The 26,116-nt window shown below is 39.7% G+C and overlaps 1 protein-coding gene across 1 annotated transcript in view; it reads left to right on the top strand.

Moving 5' to 3' along the window:
- The window catches only part of Hnrnpll (heterogeneous nuclear ribonucleoprotein L like), a 31,771-nt gene extending 17,310 nt beyond the window's left edge, over positions 1-14,461 (top strand). Inside the window, exons 7-13 of the mRNA XM_041631129.1 lie at positions 1,422-1,493; positions 7,009-7,226; positions 9,636-9,757; positions 10,621-10,822; positions 12,054-12,111; positions 12,204-12,302; positions 13,756-14,461. Coding sequence (XP_041487063.1) covers positions 1,422-1,493; positions 7,009-7,226; positions 9,636-9,757; positions 10,621-10,822; positions 12,054-12,111; positions 12,204-12,302; positions 13,756-13,811 — 827 coding nt within the window. The 3' untranslated portion in view covers positions 13,812-14,461. The remainder of the gene's footprint in view (positions 1-1,421; positions 1,494-7,008; positions 7,227-9,635; positions 9,758-10,620; positions 10,823-12,053; positions 12,112-12,203; positions 12,303-13,755) is intronic.
- Positions 14,462-26,116: the final 11,655 nt, after the last annotated feature.

Raw genomic sequence — 26,116 nt, 5'->3', positions numbered from 1 at the left:
TTAAGGGGACAATACCTGCGGGGTCAGCAGACTGGATTAATTTAAGAGAATAGACACTAGTACTGGGAAATGCTAGAAACTATGTAAGAAAAAGAAATTCTTTAGCCTGTAGAAGCAGTGAGGAGTTGAGGTCAGTGTATAAGGACTAAGTGTAAGGTTTTAAATACATTAGAATTTGGGTGGAGGATCAGTTTCTGTTCCTCCTTTCGAGTAATTTTCTTGAAATTTGAAGTAATTTTCTTGAAATCTAGGTTATCTATAAATGTAAAGAAAGATAGTGAACACCTTATTGCTGGTATTGGTTAAGCAGTGGCCAAAAAGGGATGAGTAAGAGGTTTTATTTTCCTTTTTTATTGTTTGCTTGGTTTTTAATATTGAATAAAAGTTTAACTAGATGACTCTTCAGTCCCTTTCAGTAGTATGATAGCATGGTTAGAATAGGTAATTAAAAATAGACTTCTAGACTAAAGTGAAAGTATTTCTCATCTTCCATAAACCTTGTTTGTTTAGGTGACTAAGGATGTTTTGGGCTCTATGATTGGATCAGCAAACTTCTAAAAGTATTATGATTTTGAAATTTGCTAACCGGCAGTAAAAGTCCTATTTTGGAACCCTGGAAGTAATTCTTAAAAAAAAAAAAAATTCTCTTTCAAGTAAGATTTGAGGAAATTGGCATGCCTTTTTTTTTAAAAAAAAAAATATATATAACTATAATAAAAATTTAGAGTATTGTAGTCTCATCCAATAATGTAGCCCCCTTGGTTAGGTTCATCTTGGCATATTTAACTCTGGAGGTTGCTCATGCTTCTGCTTGATGTTATGGTCAATAGAAAATGACCTATCTTTGATACATCATAAGCCAGTGATGTGCAAATTTTCAGCTCTCAAGTCAGTAGGTGTTTGTAAATGTGTATGTACATATAAAATACTCTGTGTTTACTGATTGTGAAACCATGTAATACAGGTTGTTGTTGGCTTATGCTGAAACTTCTTGAAAGAAGCCCACTTTGAAAATGTGTTGCTGTTGAAGCTAATAGTATGATTCAGGTACTGTCTTTCAAAAGTACTGCACTTAAAAGCTTGTTTTAAAAACATGTATTGGTAAAACCTGTGTACAGTGTCAAACTCTAGCATTGTGTACATTCATCTCCTGCAAAGCATCTAATCTTTTAAATTTGAAAGTGTGATTGTATTTGGCATTTATCAAAAACATACTTTCCAGTGGAATTTGTTAGATAGAATTGTTTTCTTAAAATTTGGTGTTTGTATTTAAACTGGATATGGATGGATGTTTAAAATTAACCAGGAGTAATATTTCTTATATGAAGTATTTGGATGTTTTGAATGGGTGTTTCCCGTGTGAAAACTCTGTTAAGTACTTGGATCAAACTGTTAAAATCCTGTTTCTACTTTTGTGTCAGATAGAGGAAAGGGTCGCCAGAGACAAGCCATTCTGGGAGATCATCCTTCTTCGTTTAGACATGATGGCTATGGTAAGTTTGTCGAGGCAGGAGGAAGATCAACTAACTATAAGAATATTTGCATATCTGATAAAGAATATCCTATTACTTGTCTGTATTTCCCAAACTCCTAATCACCTGATGTATTTTATTTGAGTTCAGCCCATTACAGCAGTATTCAAGACCTTCCCCTCTTAGGATGTTGATATATTAAAATAATCCTTGAAATAAACTGAGAGCTATTGATTGGTTGGAGAATTGAGCACTTTTTTTTCTCTATTCCTATAGTTTGGTTCTCTGTTCCTGTAGTTTGACTCTGGCGTATTTATAAGAGAACCAGAAAGGGGTATTTCTGCTTCGAAAGTTTATTTTCACTTAACTAAGAGCAAAGAGAAATTTTTAGTAACAAAGCAAAAACAATGAGTATTTGTCAAGAAAGAAACATGGTTTTATTTATAGATGCTTAATTTTACAGTTGGTATTTTGGCTTTGGTTACATTTGTATTCTATTTTTAAAGCCTCTTGCCTCTTAATCTTTGCTAGGTAGAAAATTTGATATTAGGAAACTCAGAATAATAATTTTTTTGAAAAGGCTAGGCTTTAGATTCTTGAAAATAGAAGTTGACAATTATTATTAGAATAGTGTGTTAACTGACTGACTACATAGTTTTAAAATATTTTTTTAAATTTTAGAGGGTAGTTGTTGACTTCTACCTAGTTTTTGCTTCAAAGTTGAACTTAATATGTTTTATGTAGTGTTTTATCATTAAGTCTATTCATGGAGTTTTGGCTTACTGATTAGTATCTTTTTTTAAATTAAAAGTTACTTAACTTTCTGTGTTGTGTGTATTTAGCCTGCATGCATATCTATGCACAGTGTATGTGCTTGGAAACCAGAAAAATGCATTGGATCTTCTGGAGCTGGAGTTAGACTGTTTTTTTTTTTTTAATTTATTTATTTATTAAAGATTTCTGTCTCTTCCCAGCCACCGCCTCCCATTTCCCTCCCCCTCCCCCAATTAAGTCCCCCCCCAGCCCGAAAAGCAATCAGGGTTCCCTGTCCTGTGGGAAGTCCAAGGAACCCCCCACCTCCATCCAGGTCTAGTAAGTTGAGCATCCAAACTGCCTAGGCTCCCACAAAGCCAGTACGTGCAGTAGGATCAGAAACCCATTGCCATTGTTCTTGAGTTCTCAGTAGTCCTCATTGTCCGCGGAGTTAGACTGTTTTGAGTCTTCATGTGTTTGCTAGGAATTGGACTCAGGTCCTCTGGAAGAGCAATCAGTGTTCTTAACCATCTTAGTCACCTCTCTAATGTCTGTTTTTAAACTTGAAAAATTTATTTCTTATGTCTGTGATAAAATTTGTTTCAAGTTTTCTAGTAACCTATATTGCAGAGTTTTTTGTTAAAGCAGTAAATGTTGTACATGGGTGTCTTTTTGTTGTTGTTTTGTTTGTTTTTTGCTGTTGTTTTGTGTTTTTTGTTGTTGTTGTGTTTTTTTTTTTTTTTTTTAATGAGACAGGGTTTCTCTGTGTAGCCTGACTGTCCTGGAATTTGCTTTGTAGACTATGCAGCCTTAAACACCCAGATGTTCAGCTGCTTCTACTACCTCCCAAGACTGGGATTAAAGGCATGTGCCTTCATCATTCAGCTGTTTTTTTGTTTTGTTTTGTTTTTACATTTTTTTTTTTTAAATTACGTTTTCATTTTGTGTGTGTGTGCCAGTGGAGGTCAGAGGACTTAGTTCTCTTCCCTGTGGACCCAGGAATTGAATTCAGGTTATTAGGCTTGGAGGCCTTTTACGTGAAAAACCATCTTGCTGGCCTGGCATGATTATTAATTTGTATAATCCTTGATTATTTTTCTTTGTTTCTGTAACACAAGAGTATATGTGTAGTTTTGTTTGTGCAGTAAAGAAATGCTGAGTAGAAGCCTATTGTGCTAGGTATCACAGAAAGTGTTGTGTTATTTGTGGAGTTAAATGTGTCAATGGCAGTCGGGCAGTGGTGGCACACTTGGGAAGCAGAGGCAGATGGATCTCAGTGAGTTCGAGGTGAGCCTGGTTTATAGAGTGAGTTCCAGGACAGAGAAACCCTGTCTCAAAGAACTAAAAAGAGAGGGGGGAGTGCATAATTTTGAGTGATAGGTGCTAAATAGGGATCATTGAGATGGTGAAGTCTTGCTTTCAGGGGATAGTTGTCTCGGATGTATGGGTACATCTATTCTCAGCTACATCATTTAAGATATTGAACTTGTAGATTAATTTCTTCTGCTTCCTAAGAGAGAAGTTAAGTGCTTGCTGCTGGCTGCTCTTCCAGAGGTCCTAAGTTCAATTCCCAGCAACTACGTGGTGGCTCACAACCATTTATAATGAGATCTGGTGCCCTCTTCTGGCCTGCTGTAATAAGTGCAGGCAGAAACAAACCTTTGAGAGATAGAGGTTAAGCAGATGGACTTTAAAAGGACAGACTGTAAATAAAAAAGAGAAGTGAAGTGAGATAAAGTGGGAAGAAGATAGACGTGTATCCTAGGGTGCTGAGATAGTTTACAAATGTGCAGATCACAACTGTATCTTCAGAGCAGCAGTTAAACAGAACAGCTTTATTTGCCTTTTGTGTTACATCATAGGTGTTCCTACGTAATGACCGGAAATAAAGAGGAAATCAAGAAAAATATGAGTCAGGTGCATATTTTCAATTAGATTAAATTTATTCATTGTTATCATAGGATAAATTTTATGCTTTTACAGTTTTTTTGTTTAAAAGATGTGGTCTTACTATGTATTCCCTGCTGATCTGGAACTCGAGGTGTCAAGTAGGCTGGTTTTGAATTCATCATACTTAAACTGTGAGCTTTAAGAAATCAAAGTTGATGATTAGCATTTTTGGATTTCCTGGATCAAAGATTTTTTTAAATCTTGAAAGACAGTATATGACTTCAAAATGTTAATGATGCCATTTATTTAACATTTTCCCATATAAATGGATTTTTTTAAAAAATGTGAAGCATTAGTTTTCTAAAAAGCATCAAGACTTGAATCTGCTATTTAGGACTGATGGCTATACAGTAGAGTCTAAATCATTTAGATAATTTAATTCTGTTGACTTATGGTCGTAGTTAAAAACATCACAGCATTTTTATCCTCTTGTACTGGCTTTGGCTGTTACTTAACCTGTATCTCAGCAGTAAGGAAGTTTGTCCCACTTGAGCTCAGTGGAAGCTTGTATTGCCTATCTGCTTCAGGTCTTTTCACTTCCCATGGGGAAAGGAATAGTGACTTTAGTTAAGTATTGTTGCATAAGCAAGTAGTAGTGGCAGGAAGGCAGTATAATATGAACAGTGACGTTGCAATGTGGTGATCAAAGTCTTTGTGTCCTACAAAAAAGTTGATGCTACGGTTTCTTCTTAAAATGGGGAAAAATAACTTGAGATTTTGGTGTTTATTATACATACGGAGTAGATTATGCTTCTGTTCCCTCACCCCCACCCCGAGACAGGGTTTTTCTGTAGCTTTGGAGCCTGTCCTGGAACTAGATCCTGTAGACTAGGCTGGCCTCGAACTCACAGAGATCTGCCTGCCCCTGCCTCCTGAGTGCTGGGATTTAAGGCACGTGCCACCACCGCCCGGTGGAATTTTTATGTATATTAACATTTATGTTATGTTTAACAAGTGTGCTTGTGTGCGTTTATGTACATCGCTGTGCAGATTCCTGAGGAGGCTAGAAGTTATCATCCCCTGTAACGGAGGTTGTAGGCAGTTGCCTCACATGGGTCCTGGGAACCAAACCCAGGCCTCCTGGAAGAGCAGTAAGCTCTTTAGCCCCCTGGGTTTATGTTTTTGAATTATAGGTCTCCATCTTAGTTGTTGCTTCTGGGTCTTTAATTGCTGTTAACATACTCCCTGTCTCCTTTGGTTTTTTTGGTTTTTTTTTTTTTTTTTTTTTTTTTTTTTTGGTTTTTCGAGACAGGGTTTCTCTGTGGTTTTGGAGCCTGTCCTGGAACTAGCTCTTGTAGACCAGGCTGGTCTCGAACTCACAGAGATCCGCCTGCCTCTGCCTCCCGAGTGCTGGGATTAAAGGCGTGCGCCACCACCGCCCGGCCTCCTTTGGTTTTTTGAGACAGGATTTCTCTGTATAGCCCTGGCTATCCTGGAACTCACTCTGTAGACTGGACTGACCTCAAATTTAGAGATCGGCCTGGCCTGCCTTTGCCTCCTGGGTGTTGGGATTAAAGGCGTGTGTGGCCACTGCCCAGCTCTCTACCTATTTTTGTACCTGTTTCTTTACTGTTGTTCTGTTCTGTTACACACTCAAAAAAAGCTTGAAAGTGAAGTTGTAGATACAAAAAAACCACTAGGTCGCCAGGCAATGGTGGGTGCATGTCTTTAATCCTGAGCACTCAGGACCAGAGGCAGATGGATCTCTTGAGTTCCAGGCTCAACTAGTCTACAGAGCTAGTTTCAGGACAGCTAGGGCTGTTACACAGTGAAACCCTGTCTGGGGGTGGGGGTAAGGTTTACAACTCTTAAATTTAGCAAGTTGATTCTGACATTAAGATTTTTTTGGTTTATAGGTGTAATGAGCAGACAGTTTTCATAGAATTTTAGATATTTTCTGATGGGTTCTTGTTTTGTTTTGCTTTTATTTATTGTGGGTAGGGGAGGGTTGCAGACCTGTGAGATAGCTTGGTGGGTAAAGGCATTTGCTGCTAAGCCTGACTGCCTGAGTTTGATTCTTGGAACACACAATGGTAGAAGGAGAGAACAGACTCCTGCAAGCTGTCCTTCTACCACGACACATGCATCACACACACGAAATAGTCAATGGAGGACGATAGAAGAACTACATATTGATGAGGTGCTAACTAATGAATCTAGTATTCATTTTCCTGAAAAGTACATTATAGTACAATATATTCAAGGAGACAACGTTTTGTAGAACTGAAAATGGTTTTTCTTTTGGGGGAGTTGTATGAAACAAGGTGTCACTTTGTATCTTTGCTGGCTTCAACCTTAACAGAGATCCACTTGGCCCTGCCTCCCTAGTGCTGGGATTAAAAGCATGGACCATTATACTGGCTTGAAAATATTTTTTCTTATATTTATTATAAAGGTAGTTTCTTACATTGTATTGTGTCATTCCTCTAAATGACATGGGTAGTTATAAGTGTGTATCACCATGCCTAGCTGAATTATAGCGTCATACGTGCATACATCCATATCCCAGAGTTTTACACTGGCTCCTTCAGTTCTAGTCTAGCCTAGTCTTAAACCTTTTGAAAAAAGAAATTTTGTATATGTAGATATAGCTGTCCATTGGGTGTGGTACATATAAATGCTGATTTTGATTTCTGTATTTATATTTAAATATTCATATTCTTGGTTTTTTGATGTACATAAAACAAATTTTGAGAGTTTAATTTAGGAGAATGAGGTTATAACTTTGGCAGGGTGTGTGCTGGATTTTTATATGGTAAAGTGCATCTACTTATTTTTGTAAATGGAAATGCATGTAAGTGTTACTTACTTATTATTTTGGTTATTTTTGCAGGATCACATGGTCCATTATTGCCTTTACCAAGTCGTTATAGAATGGGCTCTAGAGATACACCTGAACTTGTTGCTTATCCATTACCACAAGCTTCTTCCTCTTACATGCATGGAGGAAGTCCCTCTGGTTCCGTTGTAATGGTTAGTGGATTACATCAGCTCAAAATGAATTGTTCAAGAGTCTTCAACCTATTCTGCTTGTATGGAAATATCGAAAAGGTGAATTTCATTTTGTTAGTTTATTTGATTGAATATATAGTAGTTAATTCAGAAAATGCTACACATTTCTGTCAGAAACGTCTGAAGTTCTTTGAATACTGAACTCATAAGCTTAAAATCTGTTATGTTTGAATTACAGAAATGATTAATTTTTTACTGGCAAGTGATTAGTATAGATTGTTAGTATTAAAACAATAAGTTATGTTTTAAATGACCAGTATTATGAGTATTTCCAAAGGTGACTGAAACCAAAAGGTTTAGTCACCTCCTAGTGTACTAAAGATGTGAAGCCTGTGTTGTCAGTTGTTTGACTCCTGATTTGACATACTAGCAATATATACACCATTTGTTCTCTAATCCTGAGAAGCAGCAACACGCCAGGCTTCCTTATGTATGTCTCTTATGTGATCACATGAACAAGAAACTGATATTGATGTTCTACGGTGTACTATCAGCCAAATTATGATGTTGGGTAGTCTATTTTCCAGTTTAAACTGTAGAATTTCAAAGAGCAGTTATACTCATGGAGCTATTTGACGTGCTTTGGGAGGGTTGTTATATACTTGCTTTTTAAATGCCATGGTATGAATATCTTTTTCCATTTTTTATTTTATGTGTGTTTATATTTTTTATTTTATGTGTGTGAGTGTTTTGCCTGCATGTATGTCAGTGCACCACATGTGTACCTGGGCCCATGGAAGTCAGAAGAGGATTTTAGATTCCCTGAGAGAGTTAGCACCATGTGGGTGCTAGAACTAAACTTATGTCGTAATGGCTGAGCCAGCTTCAATCATCTTGCAAGAAACAATGTGTTTTTATTTGAGCTCAGTTAATATTTGAAATTGACCCACTTTGACAGAATGTTCCAATACTGTAATAATGTTAATTTTCCTCTTGTGATTTTAATACTCTTTCTATAGATAGTGATAAGAAAGGATACACATATGAGTCATTGGTGTGGGAGTGAGAGAATGGCCTAAAAACTTGATATTCCTAGTTCTTGGTTCATTAATTCTAAAAACCTAATATATTTCCATTATTTCATTGTATTAAGAAGAGGAAGAAAAGAAAAAAAATTTTTTAATTTTTTTTAATTTATTTATTTATTAAAGATTTCTGTCTCTTCCCCGCCACCACCTCCCATTTCCCTCCCCAGAAAAAAAATTTGTATTTTGTCTGAGGGTAGGTAGACAGCTAAACTCAGTAAGTTTAATCTATGTCTTTTGTGTTAAGAATTTTCTCATAATTCAGTTTTTGGTATATTGTTTAGCTAATTCTACTGTTACATTTCGTGTGTTTGTGTGTTTATGCACCACTTACATGTCTGATCTCAAAGGCCAGAAGAGAGCTTTAGATCTGGAGCTAGAGTTAAAGAAAGTTGTAAGCCACCATGTGGGTGCTGGGAATTAAGCCTGTATCCTCTGGAAGAGCAGCTAGGGAGTGAGTGCTCTTAACTACTGAGCCATCTAGCTCTTCAGTCCCCAAGTTTTTAATAGTGTTAAATAAATAAATGATGGATTGTGGTGCATAAAACTCAAGCCATTATAGTCCTTTAAATTTAAAGATACTTATTTAAACTTTTCCAATGATATGATTTTTTAAGGATTTATAAATGTGTATGAATGTTTTGCCTGTGTGTGTGTGTATATATGATGTGTGTGCCTGTTGACTATGGAGGTCAGAAAAGGGCAACTTATATAAACATACTATGTATATAAACTTACTAGGTTTCTAGAATATCGCTGGATTAAATCAGCTGATTTCAAGTAAAGCTGAAAATTTCTGGTATTACTAATTTGTACAGGTATGGTAAAGAGTGCTAGGGTATCCTTTTAAAACTGGCAGCGGTGATAATGATTGAACTTAGCGATTTACACATTCTCTGTTTCCTTGAGGTGAACAGATAAGAAGAAAAGTGTTCAAGTTGTCACACTTACTGTGTGGTTTAGTAGTTCTAAGTGTCCAACATTGTCCTTCCTGCTACCATGCTACCTCTAGGCTATCTTGTATTATTTATCACCTTGACATTTCTGAATTGCTTACTACCATATAAAGATGAAGACGGTTATGTTTACCATTCAATCTCTAGTACCTAGCACAGTGCTTATCAAAACATACTACATACTCAGATATTTGTTTGATGAATATTGCTGAGTCTAGGCTGAGTACCTAGGGATGTAATCATTATCTTCATTTTATAACAACAGTTTGATATAGAGGAATTAAGTAGATTAGCTCTAGATCACACAGATAATAGCCTTGGGATAAACCTGCCCTCCGTGTGCTGTAGAGTACAATTACAGTCTTCCCCTTTAACTTCAGTCAGTTTTGGTAAAAGTTAAGGCTGTCCTGTAAAACAGAATAAGGTTAAGATTCTAAGAAATGATGTTGGGATTTTTGTAATTTCAGGTGAAATTTATGAAGACCATTCCTGGCACAGCACTGGTAGAAATGGGCGATGAGTATGCTGTGGAAAGAGCTGTCACGCACCTTAATAATGTCAAACTCTTTGGGAAAAGACTTAATGTTTGGTAATTACTTAAGTTAAGAATGTTAACAATGTTTTGAAATCCTTGTTAATTTCAGAATATTTTGTAGTAACTGAGCATACATCTGAAGGTAGAAACATTAGTATTATTACTGTTGACAAGTGGTAGGAGTTATATAATTGTTCTACTTTTCTGGAATTACATATGTATACATGAGTTCACAAGTGTCCAAAGAATCTAGAAGAGGACATTATATTCCCCTGGAGCTAATGGCTGTCAGCCAACCAGTCTTGGTGCTGTGAAGGGGTCCTCTGCAATAGCAGTAAGAACTCTCAACCACTGAGCCATCTCTTAATTCAGACCTCTTAGTTTTTAGTTTTATTATCATAAAACAATGTTAAAACAGATAAGTTCTTAAATTTTTTCTGACGTGGGATTTGATTCATTTTCTTTCTAATATCTAAAATATAAGAATGACCTGGGCAGTGGTGGTGCACGCCTTTAATTAATCCCAGCACTAGGAAGACAGAGGTAGAGGAATCTTGAGTTCAAGGCCAGCCTGGTCTACAAGAGCTAGTTCCAGGACAGCTAGGACTGTTACACAGAGAAATCCTGTCTCAAGAAAGAGAGAAAGACAGAAAACAAAAGAGTAAATAGATAAGGTTATGCATGGGTTACATGTAAATACTATGAAAGTATAAAAAAGCATGTTCCCCCCCCCCTTGGGGGATGGAGGTCGGTGGTTCCTGGATACCAATTTTATATTCCCTTGTATGCCAATGGGTACTTTTGTACTGTACTTAAATAACTATATATACTTTCTTTTGTTTACTCATAAAAGTTGTTTTGTGACTGCTGCTGCTTATCTAACAAGATAAATTGTGTTTTTATTTTCTTATCCTCAGTGTATCTAAACAACATTCAGTTGTTCCAAGTCAAATATTTGAGCTGGAGGATGGTACAAGTAGCTACAAAGATTTTGCAATGAGTAAAAATAATCGCTTCACAAGTGCTGGCCAAGCATCTAAGAATATAATCCAGCCACCCTCATGTGTGCTGCATTATTACAATGTTCCACTGTGTGTCACAGAAGAGACCTTCACAAAGGTAGGCACTAAAGAAAAGTATATAAAATGTTGCTCTTTGTGTTTGAAGTTTATGTAATATTTCTTTCTTTTCCTTAAAAAATTATTTATTTATTTATTTATTTATTTGTTTATTTATTATGTATGCAGTGTTCTATCTGTGTGTATGCCTGCAGGCCAGAAGAGGGCACCAGACCCCATTACGGATGGTTGTGAGCCACCATGTGGTTGCTGGGAATTGAACTCAGGAGCTTTGGAAGAGCAGGCAATGCTCTTAACCACTGAGCCATCTCTCCAGCCCCTGTAATATTTCTATTAATGAAATTTGCTTTGAAAATTAAACTTTTTGTTTTTGTTTTTTTGTTGTTGTTGTTGCTGTTGTTGTTTGTATTTTTTCTCTTCAAGACAGAGTTTCTCTGTGTAACAGTCCTAGCTGTCCTGGAACTAGCTCTTGTAGTAGACCAGGCTGGCATCGAACTCAAAGATCCGCCTGCCTCTGCCTCCTGAGTGCTGGGATTAAAGGCATGCACTACCACCACCCAGCTAAACTTGTTTTTTAAATTCATAGACAATTTCTGAATTTGACATCGTTGGAAAGGTCCGCCATGTTCATATTCTTTGTTTCCAACCTTAGTATATGCATTGCCAAAATGACACTCACACCCCTTTTTTAAAGACAGGGTCTCTTACTGAACCTAAAGTTTGCCACTTGGCCAGACTGGTTAACCAGATGCTTTTAGAATCTTCTCTGCTAAGTGTGGTGTATAGTCCGAGCACTTGGAAGGCTGAGAGGCAGGAGAATTGCCGAGTTTAAGGCTGTCTTGGGTTACATAGCAGGAGCCTGGCCCAAAAAATAAAGTAAAAGCAACAGTAAATAAAGTTGTTTTACTTTAAATCTCACTAATAATAAAATTTTGTATTCCTTCCCCCTGTAACTTGTATAACTGTAGGAGCAGTTCAGGAACAATGCACTTTTTTGGAGTTGTACTTCCTTTCTTTGGTGTTTACTTAGCTCTTTATAAAATCTAAGAAAATGTATTATGACCTAAAAGGAATCTGTTTTATTATATGTGAAATTATTTTCATAGTTTAGAATTTCACTGTTTTTTTTTCCAGTTTGTTTCTCTTAGAACTTGATAATAACCTAGACATACATTAATTTATGTTATACTAGAGGTTTAAATGCTACTATAACAAGGGTTTTTTATTTTATTTAAATTTTGTATTTCTGATATTTTGCCTTTCCTTGGCAGTTGTGTAATGACCATGAAGTTCTTCCATTCATCAAATATAAAGTGTTCGATGCGAAAGGTAAGTGAAAGTCCCTTGAAAAGTCTTCAAGTTTTACAAGAAGGTTGCTGACAGATAAAGTAACAACTGGATTTGCATTTGTTTTCTTTTAGCTTCTGCTAAAACACTTTCTGGGCTGTTGGAGTGGAAATGTAAAACTGATGCCGTGGAAGCTCTTACTGCACTCAATCACTACCAGATACGAGTCCCAAGTGAGTGATGCAGTGGGCACACATCTGTGAGTGCTGAGTGCGTGACAGGTGGAGTGGAGGAGGTGCTCAGGAAGGCAGGAACGGGCTTCAGAGGTTCCACGCCACAGTGGCTTGACCCTAGTCACATGGAATTTTGGTGGGGTTTGAAGCAATTTATCTCTAAAGGATTGTTCAGGAACCTATATAAAGTCATAGGGTGGTGAGTTCTGAAATTCTCCCAGCTACCTTAAGAAAATAAACTTATAAAAAAATTTAGGCCAGGCTGTAGTGGCACATGCCTTTAATCCTAGCATTTGGGAGACAGAGACAGGCAGATCTCTGAGTTTGAGACCAGCTTGGTCTAAAAGCTAGAGAAACCCTGTCTTGAAAAACAAACAAACAAACAAACAATATATATATATATATATTAACAGGCATGGAATTGCATGCCTTAATTCCAGCACTGAGGAGTTTGAGGCCAATCTCCTCATTAATGAACCCTCAAGTCTAATTTTGTGTTGCCCGTAGACTAATCGGAGCATGGTCAAACTCCCAGTAGCCAGCACATTAAAAATAGAGTCCTTCTCAACCTGTACTTTGTATTTATAGGTCAGTTTCCGTAGCACAGGACATTAAGGTGTGTATTTTGGCAAAATGATTGTCCTTTAGGAAGGTTGTGCTTACCTGTGATCTATTAAAATGCTCATTGCCCAGCATTAGAATATTGAATCACACCTTCAGTCTTTACCAGTATGATAGCTGAAAAATAGTATTCTGTTGTTTTGATTTGCCTCCAGAAAGGTAAATGGCCTTGTTTTTTTTTTGTTGATGTTATTGTTTGTTTTTTTGTTTTTTGTTTTTTTTCAATATGCTATGAAAAACTTTTAAGTTTTGAAACTTTATGTTGTATAATTTGCTTTAATCCTGGATCTCAAGGGTATAAAATTTCATCTTTTTTTTTTTTTAATTTTATTTTTTTACTTATTATGTACACAACATTCTGCCTCCATGTATGCCCGCACGCCAGAAGAGGGCGCCAGATCTCATTACAGATGGTTGGGAGCCACCATGTGGTTGCTGGAAATTGAACTCAGGACCTCTGGAAGAGCAGCCAGTGCCACTGAGCCATCTCTCCAGCCCCATAAAATTTCATCTTTTAAAAAAGTACTAGCATGCCGGTGGTGGCACATGCCTTTAATCCCAGCACTCGGGAGGCAGAGGCAGGTGGATCTCTGTGAGTTTGAGACCAGCCTGGTCTACAGAGCTAGTTCCAGGACAGGCTCCAAAACCACAGAGAAACCCTGTCTCGAAAAACAAAAAAAAAAAAAAACAAAAACAAAAAAAAAATAGAAGAATTTCCTTCTTTGTATTCCTGTTTCTATACTATACTATAAAATGGTAGAATAATTTACTAATTCAAGCTGATCTCAAAATTTTGATGGAATGTTAACTTCACTTTTTTCAATTTTTACAGATGGTTCCAACCCCTATACACTGAAGCTTTGCTTTTCTACATCATCCCATTTATAAGAAGAGAAGAGCATGTTAGAATTTATGTTTATCTTTATTACAGTTTTAAAGCTATACTTCATAAAAAATAATCTAAAATGGTTGATCTAATGTTGCCTTGCTTACTATAAGATCCTGTTCTGTAATAAACATATTTTGCCTCAAGTAAATTTGTTGTTAGCTTAAATATTGTTTTCACCTTAAGATAGAATACCATAATGTAGACTGTCTACAGCTTCATTGTGGATTTATACAACGTATGATTTCTAACATTATTACAAGTTTTGTTCCATGGTAAAATATATTTGCATTCTTAGTGCTAATTATCTGTAAATGTTTTTCCATTGTATTTGAGATTAATGCAGGTGAAAATATTGCATTTTATTACAGAATTCCTACAATAGCTGATTGAATGTTATAGTTACTCATTAAGCATAATTTGTATTTATTATTTTAATCAAATTTGACAATAACATTGCATTTGTTGATTTCAAGAACCTACAGATTTAGCCGATTTCAATTTCTAAAAGGCTTAATATACATGAACACACTTGTATGGTGTGCACTCAAATCAGATTGGTGTGTTTCTTTTCAAAAGTCATCATCTGTTTGTATTGACATGGTTTTGTTCCTAGTTCCATTTTGGAGATTTTATAAAGTTATAATAATAAGTTAATGTGTTCATCTTCATTATTTTGCATGTGACCTAATCTTAAGGTACATAAAGTATTTGACATTGGTATTTTAAAACTATAGAAGTTAAAATTAATAATTCTCCTATATTATCTGGGTTCCATAGATGGGTTTCAGAGAACTTGTCAGCCTTCCCAAAATTGTGTGTAGACTTTGGGATATTTGCATTTTTATTTCTTAATCTTTGGTCCATCATAAAATGTATTTTTCTATATGGCGTAAGATTTAAGAATTTTATTTTTGATCAAAACAGCTATTTGTCTCAACACCATTTATTAAACATTCTCCCTCTAGATTGGTTTCTTTCTCTTTTTAAGTAATCGTATACTAAGGCTGTTAAAAAGTTTGCACCTTTTTAATAATTAGAAAATGGATATAGCCTTTTGGTTTTCAGTTTAAAAGAATACTTTTCATCCAGGTAGTCCATAGTTAGCAGAAGCAGTTTTGTAACCTTTAGATTAGTGAAGAAAAATTTCAAGTTTCATTTAAGTCTTATAAAAGATTCTTCCTGGGGCTGGAGAGATGGCTCAGAGGTTAAGAGCATTGCCTGCTCTTCCAAAGGTCCTGAGTTCAATTCCTGACAACCACATGGTGGCTCACGACCATCTGTAATGAGATCTGGTGCCCTCTTCTGGCCTGCAGACATACACACAGACAGAATATTGTATACATAACAAATAAATAAATATTTTTTTTAAAAAAAAGATTCTTCCCCCTCCCTCCCTTCCTGTCCTGGAACTCGCTCTGTAGACCAAAGCTGACCTCAAACTCACAGAGATGTGCCTGCCTCCCAGGTGCTGGTATTAAAGGCGTGTACCACCACCACTCAGCAAAAGACTTTGTTTTGAAAGTCATCTTCTATATAGCTCTGGCTGTCCTGGAACTTTTCTTAGAACTTGATCTGTACCAGGCTGGCATCAAACTCAGAGATCCGCCTGCCGCTTCCTCCCGATTCCTGGGATTAATGGCACGTCCTCCCACACTTGTTATTTCTTAGTTCTTTCAGAATTGAGTCAAAGACTTACAAATCTGTGGGCTTTGTTTTTAATTTATAGTGTATGTGTGTAGCAGAGTGTATGTATGTGTGCACAGTACCAGCAGGCCAGATGAAGGCGTTGATCTCCTGAGATTGGAGTTATAGGCAGCCATGGGCCACCCAATGTAGGAGCTAGGAAGTGTAGGGTACTAGGTTATATATTCATTCATTCATTGTCACTTGAATACCTAACTATAAGCTGGGCGGTGGTGGCACACACATTTAATCCCAGCACTCAGGAGGCAGAGTCATGTGGATTTCTGAGTTCGGGACCAGCCTGGTCTACAAGAGCTAGTTATAGAGAAGCCCTGCCTCGGCAAAAGAAATAGACGAAAGAAGAAAAGAAAAAAAGAATGCCTAACTATACCCTATGGCACCACAAACAAATTTATTTTGAGAGGTTTTCTCTGGGTAACAGCTCTGTCCTAGAGCTCTAGTTCTTACTGGCCTCAGTTCACAGCGATCCTCCTGCCTCTGCCTCCCAAGTACTGGGTTTAAAGGCATGTGCCACTACTGCCTGACCATAACAGAAAATTTTAACCTTTGGCTACAAGTCTTAATTGTAAGAGGTAATTTGTAGCCGGTCGATGGTAGTGCACACCTTTAATCCTAGCACTTGGGAGGCAGAGACAGGCAGATCTCAGTGAGTTTATAGCCAGCCTGGTCTACAAGAGCTAGTTCCAGGACAGGCTTCTAAACTACAGAGAAGCTCTGTCTCGAAAAGTAAAAACAACAACAAAAAAGTAATTTGTAAACCTATGTGGTGATCTTATTTTTTTCCTTTGAAAACTAATGTGTGCTTTTAGTATTGGATTTTGTGTGTTTGCGCGCACCTAAGGTTTCAGGAAATAAACATAGCTAAAGGCAAAATTTAATTTAGAGTGTCATGAAGTGGAATTGACTGATCTCATCCTTAGTAGGTTCCTTCCCACAAACATGAGAGCTAGGGTCTCTGACAGATGCTCGGTTGTATAAAGTCATGTGTTCTTGTCACTAATGTTGCTTGAGCATCCTTGCCCCGCTGTTTCCCCCTCTTAGCCTTGAAGCCATTCTTTTCCATCTCAGCTTCATAGCCACGTGTTGGAGTGACATCTGTCGTGTCCTACATTGGGAAACCATCTTTTGGGGTCCAGCCTCAGCGGGTTCATATTCCAGGGTAGGGGCGTTACAGAGACATAGGATAGTGCTGGGAGGGAAATAACTATCAAGTGTCATTTTCTTATTTATTTTTTTTTCAAATATTTATTTATTTATTATGTATACAATATTCTGTCTGTGTGTACGCCTGCAGGCCAGAAGAGAGCACCAGGCCTCATTACAGATGGTTGTGAGCCATTATGTGGTTGCCGGGAATTGAACTCAGGACCTTTGGAAGAGCAGGCAATGCTCTTAACCTCTAAGCCATCTCTCCAGCCCTTTACTTCTTTTTCTTAGCTACTCCTCCAGACGTCTGTTATAGGCTCCTGCTAGTCCTTGAGCTGAAGTGCCAAAAAATTCACATTTTAAAATCTGAAGAATTGCCAATTAAATTTTCTTTCCATTGTTAAGTCTTAGATGGTGAGAATTGCCCGGCAGCATGATTGCTACCCAGTAAAGAAAATATTTTCTTTTTTTTTTTGTTTTTGTTTTTGTGGGTTTTTTTTTGTTTGTTTTTGTTTTTCAAGACAGGGTTTCTCTGTGGCTTTGGAGCCTATCCTGGAACTAGCTCTTGTAGACCAGGCTGGTCTCGAACTCACAGAGATCCACCTGCCTCTGCCTCCCGAGTGCTGGGATTAAAGGCGTGCGCCACCATCACCCGGCTAAAGAAAATATTTTCCTTCTAAAGAGCCTTCTGCTTTTCTCAGTGCTTTGCAGCTGCTGGTTACCATGACTCTTCTCATTCTGAGAGAGCAAAACAACTGGTAGTTCAATCCCTAGTTACATGCCTTCCAGAGTTGTTTTTAAAGTGTGTGTGTGTGCAGAGGATAGAAGTGGGTTTGGGATGCCCTGGAGCTGGAGGCATCGGCAGTCACGAATTTATGAGGGTACTGAGAACCTCTGTAAGAACAGTGCCATTTCTCTAACCCCAGGTTGGTTTACTATTCCTCTGTCTTTCCCTTCCTCCTTTTTACTTTCAGTCTTTGACATGTTTTGAAGTGTCAAGGTATATCATTTCATACATGATCCAAAGAAGGACTGTCCTGAAAATTTCGGAACTTCACAGACACACAGAGAGGTCCAAACAGCTCTGTTCAGTATGAATGGCTTCTTGTAATTTATTTCTGAAGTGGGAGGAAATTAGACTTCAGTGCTTCTCACTGGTCAGACACAAGGCAAAGGACAGGGCAGTGTGTTTGAATAGTGTCACATAAATGGCAGAAACAGACTTTTCTGTTATGTGTCTCAAAGTATTTATGGTCTTTAGGTCTGTAAACCCAGATTCACTTCTGACAAGGCCATGCCTGATGGATTTCTTCACCTTATATAACCGTTAGTCAGCAGCCTGGATTCCATGCCAGGGCAAACTGGAGTGCCAAGAGCTGTGTAGGAACACAGAGAAAGAGGAGCTCTTTACAACAGCTGGATGGAGAGAACACTGCAAGCTGGGACAAGAACAGAGCTCTGAGGAAAAGGCATAACCCGGCCCAACAGAAAGTTCTCTCAGAGTGCTGAGAAGCAAGTAGCTGGTTACTCATTTCGGTGTCTTTGAGAAGGCTTAATCCTCGTCAAAGAAAAATGCCATTGCTCACACACTGTATGACACACCTTGCCCAGTGCTCCAGGAGGTGTGTCATACAGAGGAGAGCACCCTGCTGTGGTTCCAGCTCCAGCAACTCTGCTACGTACTGTGCACTTTGGCCACATTATTAATTCTTCCAAACCTCACTTCGATCATCTTTAAAATGAAATGGTTGGAGGTGGTGAGATGGCTCAGGAGGCTGAAGTGCTGTTGCCACGCCTGATCACCTGAGTTTGACCCCAGGATCCACATGGTGGAGGGGAGTCTCGACTAGATGTTCCCACTTACACAAGCTCTGCTCCTGCAGACACAGTAATAAATAAATGTAATTAAAAATTTTCAGCAAGAATATTGGGTTAGTCAGTCTTGCTTTGAAACTTAATTATATGGCACAGAGGTAGAATTTAAATTATTTTGGTGGTTGTTGCTGGATCCTAACAGCTCCCTCAGGGTAGATGTTGAGAAGGCATGGCGTCAAGGGCTTGTACATTAGGAGTCAGGTAAAAAGCAAACAGACTTCTTTATTCAGTGATGGGAAGAACCTTATATACCCTCTTCCCAGCACCCAGGCTGCATCCCAAACTGGTGACATTGCATGGTCGCCCCTCATTGGTTAGGCACAATCAGGACCTCTGACAGTGCCTGTTGCTAGGCCCTCAGGCAGACTCTAGGCTTGCTCATCTCTTGACCTCCTAGGCCTTATCTTCCTACAGGATATCGGGGCCATATGGAATTAAGGAAATTTAAGAAATTTATCTTCTCTTGCTCAGTGAATGTGACAAGCCTTTCATCTCAAGAACTATATTCTTTTTAGCAAATGAGAAACCAGTATAAATAGTCCCAAAGTTAAAACAAAATACTCATGTGATAAATATGTGGTATGAGTAAGCAGCAATGTGCTGGTCTCTACGAAGAAAATTTGTATTAAGGACAAATTATTAAAGTCAGGCAGTGATGGCTTTAATCCCAGCACTCAGGAGGCAGAGGCAGGAGGATCTTTGAGTTCGAGGCCATTCTGGTCTACAGAGTGAGTTCCAAGCAGCTAGTGAGACAAACCTTGTCTCGGAAAAAAAAAAAACAGCAAAAAACAAAACCCCAACTACCCCACCAAAAAAAAAGACAAATTATGGTCCTTGTTATTTAGGAGATTAGGACTAAAACACAAATCATGAAGAAATAATTAGCAAAACACAACTATGATATCAGCATAGCTCCTAATTAGTGGATGATGTGGGATGTCCTTTTGTATATGTATTGCTATTATTGGTTAATGAATAAAGCTGTTTTGGCGTATGGCAATGTAGTCTCGTTGGAAGATAAGAGTGTAGGCAGATGCCATGTAGCTGCTGAAGGAGACAGAAGCCAGAATCTTACCAGTAGGTCACAGCCTCATGATGATACATAGATAAATAGAAATGGGTTAATTTAACATTTTAGAGCTAGCTAAAAATATGCTTGAGACATTGGCCAAACAGTGTTGTAATTATTATAGTTTCTGTGTAATTATTTGGGTATGGGTGACCAGGAAACAAACGAGCAGTCTCCGCTTACAAATGACGGCGGGGCGGATACAATAAAGCCTTTTGGTTCCTTTTTTTTTGTTTTGTTTTGTTTTGTTTTGTTTTTCGAGACAGGGTTTCTCTAGCTTGGGAGCCTGTCCTGGAACTAGCTCTTGTAGACCAGGCTGGTCTCGAACTCACAGAGATCCGCCTGCCTCTGCCTCCCGAGTGCTGGGATTAAAGGCGTGCGCCACCACCGCCCGGCAGCCTTTTAGTTCTATGGAATACTTTGCGGTCATCAAATAGAACAAGTGACATTTATACACATGAACTTGGAAAGGAAGACACTATTGAGTGAAAATAAGCAATGATGTCAAGAATATGGTCCTGTTTTGTGAGATTCTTTTGTATTTTTTTAAATTACTTTTTTATGCATTAGTGTGCATGTATGTCTCTGTGAGGGTGTCAGATCTTGGAGTTACAAACAGTTGTGAGCTGCCCTGTGGGTGCTGGGAATTAAATTCCAGTCCCCTAAGAGAACAGCCATTCTTTTAACTGCTGAGCTATCTCTCCAGCCCCTGTGAGATTCTTTTGTTAAAGATAATTTCACAAAAAAGTATATGTTAAACAAAGCTACTTTGGAATCTGATGGGGTAAGAAAAAACAAGACAAGACTACTCTCTCTCTCTAAATATATAGAAGCATAATCCAAGCTAAAAATATTGTCTCAACTACACCAATGACTACCAGAACATCCCTACTGTGGTAATGGAGACTGTCACTTCCTTTCCAAGTACAGGTGTTTCTGTGGGATAACCCTTCTGTATGATGTGAATATTGCTCTCATTGGTTGATAATAAAACGTGCTTTGACCTATATAGTAAGGCAGACGAAGCAGGAAAGCCAAACTGAATACAGAGAGAAAAAAGGGTGGAGTTGAAGGAGACTTGAGCTAGCCACCCAAAGAGATTCCAGCCATTAGCCAAACAAGCAGGTGTGTAGAGAATGAAGCAACACTGGGCAGTGGTGGCACACACCTTTAATCCCAGCACATGTGAGGCAGAGGCAGGCGGATCTCTGTGAATTCAAGGCCAGCCTGGTCATCAGAGTGAGTGCCAGGACAGGCTCCAAAGCTACACAAGAAAACCCTGTCTTGAAAACAAATTTAAAAAAAAAATCAAAAGAAAAAAAGAGAAAGAAAGAAAACAAAATGACTTAGTAAGCCACCGAGCATCACATCCTGTCCTTTAGAACACAGGCCTCAAGAAATAGAAATACTGGGGGCTGGAGAGATGGCTCAGAGGTTAAGAGCATTGCCTGGAGCCGGGCGGTGGTGGCGCACGCCTTTAATCCCAGCACTCGGGAGGCAGAGGCAGGCGGATCTCTGTGAGTTCGAGACCAGCCTGGTTTACAGAGCTAGTTCCAGGACAGGCTCTAAAAACCACAGAGAAACCCTGTCTCGAAAAACCAAAAAAAAAAAAAAAAAAAAAAAAAAGAGCATTGCCTGCTCTTCCAAAGGTCCTGAGTTCGGTTCCCAGCGACCACATGGTGGCTCACAACTCTCTGTAATGAGGTCTGGTGCCCTCTTCTGGCCTTCAGGCATACACACAGACGGAACATTGTATACATAATAAATAATAAAAAAAAATAGAAATACTTTTCCAGCTAAAGAAGTCGTTACTCCAAGTTCCCATAACCGATTCAGTGTTTAGTTCCAGTCTCTGAGTCAAATGCTGCTGTGGGTAGGGTTTTCCGTGTCGTGGGAAATCTCCAGAATGATATGTAGGACAGATTGCAACATAGACTCTATGCAATAAATACTGAGCTTAAAAATACCATAAAAGAGGAAAGTATTCATGGGTGAAAGTATGCAAGCTCAGGGATTTGCTTTAAAGTAATTCAGCTGGCTGGTGGAGGGGAGCCTGGGATACAGCTGGAATGGAGTTGGCCAGGTGTTGATACTTAGTAAATCTGAGTGAAGGACTAGGGGGACTCAATATGTTATTTCCTCAACTTTTGTAAATGTCTAAAATTTCCACATAAAAATTAACCCTCCAAATCCCAACTGTGTGACTGTCTTGTGTAGGAATGAAACCTCTCTCTCTCTCTCTCTCTCTCTCTCCCCCCACAGGGTTTCTTTTTTTTTAAAATATTTATTTATTTATTTATTTATTTATTTATTTATTATGTATACAATATTCTGTCTGTGTGTATCTCTGCAGGTCAGAAGAGGGCACCAGACCTCATTCCAGATGGTTGTGAGCCACCATGTGGTTGCCGGGAATTGAACTCAGGACCTTTGGAAAGAGCAGGCAATGCTCTTAACCACTGAGCCATCTCTCCAGCCCCTCGACAGGGTTTCTATAAGTACTCCTGGTTGTCCTGGAATTTGCTCTCTAGACCAGACTGGCCTTGAAATTAGAGATCTGCCTGCCTCTGCCTCCCAAGTGCTGGGATTAAAGGTGTGCTCCACCAAGACTTGCTATAATATGTTCTTACCCCCTGGCACCCCCTACGCCTCTTGTACAGGTACTCAGGGGAGCCAGAAGAGGATGTAAGATACCCTAGAGCTGGAGTTGCCTGGCGAGGGGGCTAGGACCCAACATGCCCTCTGTAAGAGATGTAAGCACTCTTGACCACTGAGCAGTTTCTCCAGTCCTATAATGCATAGTTGGATCTGGAGAGACGGCTTAGCAATTAAGAGCATTTGTTGTTCTTGTCATTGAGCTGCTGAGTTCGGTTCCTAGGGCCCAGGTGATGGTGCAAGCATTGGTTGGAACTCCACTTCCAGGGAATCTGACAGCCTCTTCTGATTTCTCAGGGTATTTCGTGCACCTGTGGCGGTGCACATGCATACATGCGGGCAAAATATACACATAAAATACATAAATCTAAAAAATAAAATGTAAGAATTCACAGAAATTGCATAATCAAATATAAAATATATACCACACACATAAGCCCTCAGCACTGGGAGGTGGAGGCAGGAACAGAGGTCATGGAGGAGTGCTGCTTCCTGGCTTACTGGCCTCCAGGTTCCTGCCCTGACATCCTTCAGTGATGGACTGTGATGTGGAAGTGTAAACTGAATTAACCTTTCCCTCACCAACTTGCTTTTGGTCGTGGTGTTTCATCATAGCAATAATAACCCCAACATAGTGATTTGGGGCCAGCTTGAGCTACATAAGATCCTTCTTCAAGCCGGGCGATGGTGGTGCACGCCTTTAATCCCAGCACTCGGGAGGCAGAGGCAGGCGGATCTCTGTGAGTTCGAGACCAGCCTGGTCTACAGAGCGAGTTCCAGGACAGGCTCCAAAGCCACAGAGAAACCCTGTCTCGAAAAACAAAAAAAAAACAAACAAACAAAAAAAAAGATCCTTCTTCAAAAAAGCCATCCATCATCCTATCTTCTACGATCTATCTAATTGTTACTTACTATGTACTAGGACATTTATTTAGTTTTATACTTAAATTTAGTATAGTATAACATGTGCATAACATATACATGTAAGATATACATATATTAAATGTGTGTTTAACACACACACACACTTCCTTCTCCCCTCTCTGTTGTAGGTATCCACCAGAGAAGACTGCTCAGACATGAGCCAATAGAAAGTCTTTATTAGTCGGCTGGCGACTACCCTGGGTGTTTGGGATCCCAGTGTAGCCCTGAACCTTTCTTAGGGTGAGCTTTTAAGAACAAAAACCATATCCTGGGTTGACATGCTTCAGTTAACAAGAACAGTTTGCCAGAGTGAAAGTAAAAAAGCCAAAAAAGCAAGGTTAGGACATTTAGAGACTTTCCCAGAACTACGGACTTTATTTGTTTGTTTATTTTGGTGTACAGAGTTTCTCTATGTAGAGGCTGTCCTGGAACTGACTCTGTCCTATAACTCATAGATCTGCCTGCCTCTGCCTCCGAGTGCTGGGATTAAAGGCATGTACCACTGAACTGTGGACTTTGATGGACTAGGTCATTGTTTCAGTTTTGGTAGGTGGTGCTGTCTATGTGTTGAGTTGCACAGCCTGAATGGTACTTCCATGATGGAGTCAGTTGTGCTAAGGTCTCTGGGCCTACTGAGGTCTAGGGCCATGGGCATCTCTGCACTCTTTGAGACAGGGTCTCCTATGTATCCCAGGCTGCTGCTGGTCTGGAATTTGGAGCATGGGTGTTCTGCCTAAACCTCAGTCTGGATTACAGCTACAGGCACGACATGTCGGGACTTCAATCCTGTCTTCTTAAACAGCAATTGCTGTTGCTACCTGTATGTTCAATGCCATTGTCTCCAACAACTTTTCTGCCAGTTCGTTTTAAATTTTTATTAAAATGAGAGATAAGAAAATATATTGCCAGGCTGTGGTGGTGCATGCCTTTAATCCCAGCACTTGGGAGGCAGAGGCAGGTAGATCTTTGTGAGTTCGAGGCCAGCCTGATCTACAAGAACTAGTTCCAGGACAGGCTCCAAAGCCAAGGAGAAACCCTGTCTTGAAAAACCAAAAAAAAAAAAAAAGTCATTTTATATATCTGAATGTTTTCCCTGCATGCGTGTCCACGCACATGGTGTGTGCCTGGTGCCCATGGACATCAGAAAGGGGTCAGGAATTACGGATGGTTGTGAGCTGTCATTTGTGTGTGCTGGGAATCGAACCTGAGTTCTCTGCAAGAGCAGCAAGTGCTCTTAACCTGTGAGCCATCTCTCAAGCTCCCTCTTTTTAATTTTTTATATTTTTAAATTGTTGTTTTGTTTTTCGAGACAAGGTTTCTCTGTGTAACTTTGGAGCCGGTCTTGTAACTAGCTCTGCAGACCAGGCTGGCCTCAAACTCAGAGATCTGCCTGCCTCTGCCTCCCGAGTGATGGGATTAAAGGCGTGCATCACCACCACCCGGCTCTTTTTAATCTTTTAATTGATCTGGGACTGCCGAATGGGATTCCTTTCTTTCCCTTTTTCTTGTTCTTTCTTTATTCTTTTTTAAAACAACTGCCTTCTGCATTTGCCTTACCAGGCCGGTGAGCCTCCTGAAGCCAGGGTGGAGGATGGACTCAGGAGACCTTGTCTAGATGCTATGCTGGAGGTCACGTGGCGCCACCTGGTGGCAGGGAGTGCAGAGCCGGAGCGTGAGCAGTCGTCAGTGACTTACTGTTCAGGAAGGCTAAAGGATCCTGGGCACTCCTGCATGTCCCTAAGACACTCAGGTCAACGGTCTGAGGTCCTTTGGGGACGAAACTCTCAGAGGCCTCTCTGTTACAAGGACGCCAGGCAGGGCTGCAGGGCATAGGGCGGTGCAGGGAGCAGCTGGAGGGCTGCCCCTGAACCAAGTCATCTACACTGGCCAGGGCAAGCTCAGTTGAGAAGGTCGTGCTTGCCTTTTGCCTCCTGGGCTCCTTAAAGTCTCCAAGTACTTGAAATCAACGTGATAATGTAATGGGCCTCTGTGTATTTCTTTGTAACCTTGTTTCTTATCAGAAAGGCTTTGAAAGTTGGAATCACTTTATACACCCCTCCCCTTTAACAGCAGCACGTGGCAGGTTAATAGCCCCAGATCCTAGTCCAGCCAAATTAGCTGGACATTTTTCACTCAGGGTCTTTTGCACTTTGTCACCAGCCTAAAGCTGGCAGATAAGTCCTGCTCCCTGATGCTGGAGGGAGACGGCCCAAATGTAGAGATGGAAGACTTGGGGCGGTGGCAGGGATTCTGCGTGCAGGTGCTCTGGGAGAGGCAGCCCCACCAGAGGCTAGGTATCCACTCCCTTTCTACAACACACCAAGAAGATGAGCAAGGTCAGGAGACCTCTCTGCTGTGCAACGAGAATCCACAGAACTTCAATGGCTACCTGGAGAGAAGTCCACTCTGCAGTATGTAGTTAGCCTTAGGGCTAAGCCATTTCTGAAGGAAGAGCTTTGCTGGGAAATTCTTCAGTGGGCAGGTCAGAGGTCACATGCTCCGCAGTGCCTTCTGCCACGCGAGGCAGGTTCTGGATGCCCTAGAGGAAGGGCAGCCCCATCAAGGGCAAGACAAGACCCCTCACTGAGATCTGTCTGGAGAAAAACAGGTAAAAGTCCCTGGAGGCCTCTATGCCCAAGGGCTAGATGGGTTTACTTTGTGAAGGAACTGTGTGTCCTGTGTAGAATCCAGGTTCTGTCTGAGGGGAAAAACCACAGTGCCAGTCCAATTGAAGAAATTTGGCAAATATGTGTCTGAGCAGGAATGTAACAAGTCATGCCACTCCCTCCCCTGTCCATCTTCAGCTTCCAGCCCGAGTCCTTTCTTGTCTCTCTCTGTCTCTCTATCTCTCTCTCTCTGTCTCTCTCTCTGTCTCTCTGTCTCTCTGTCTCTCTCTCTGTCTCTCTGTCTCTCTCTCTCTCTCTCTCTCAG

This window comes from Microtus oregoni, unplaced genomic scaffold (genome assembly GCF_018167655.1).
Source record: "Microtus oregoni isolate MIOR12 unplaced genomic scaffold, Mior012 000036F_ref0000092, whole genome shotgun sequence".
Taxonomy (NCBI): Eukaryota; Metazoa; Chordata; class Mammalia; order Rodentia; family Cricetidae; genus Microtus; species Microtus oregoni.
The sequence above is the reverse complement of the archived record's forward strand: the minus strand, read 5'-3'. Positions and strand labels throughout refer to the sequence as shown.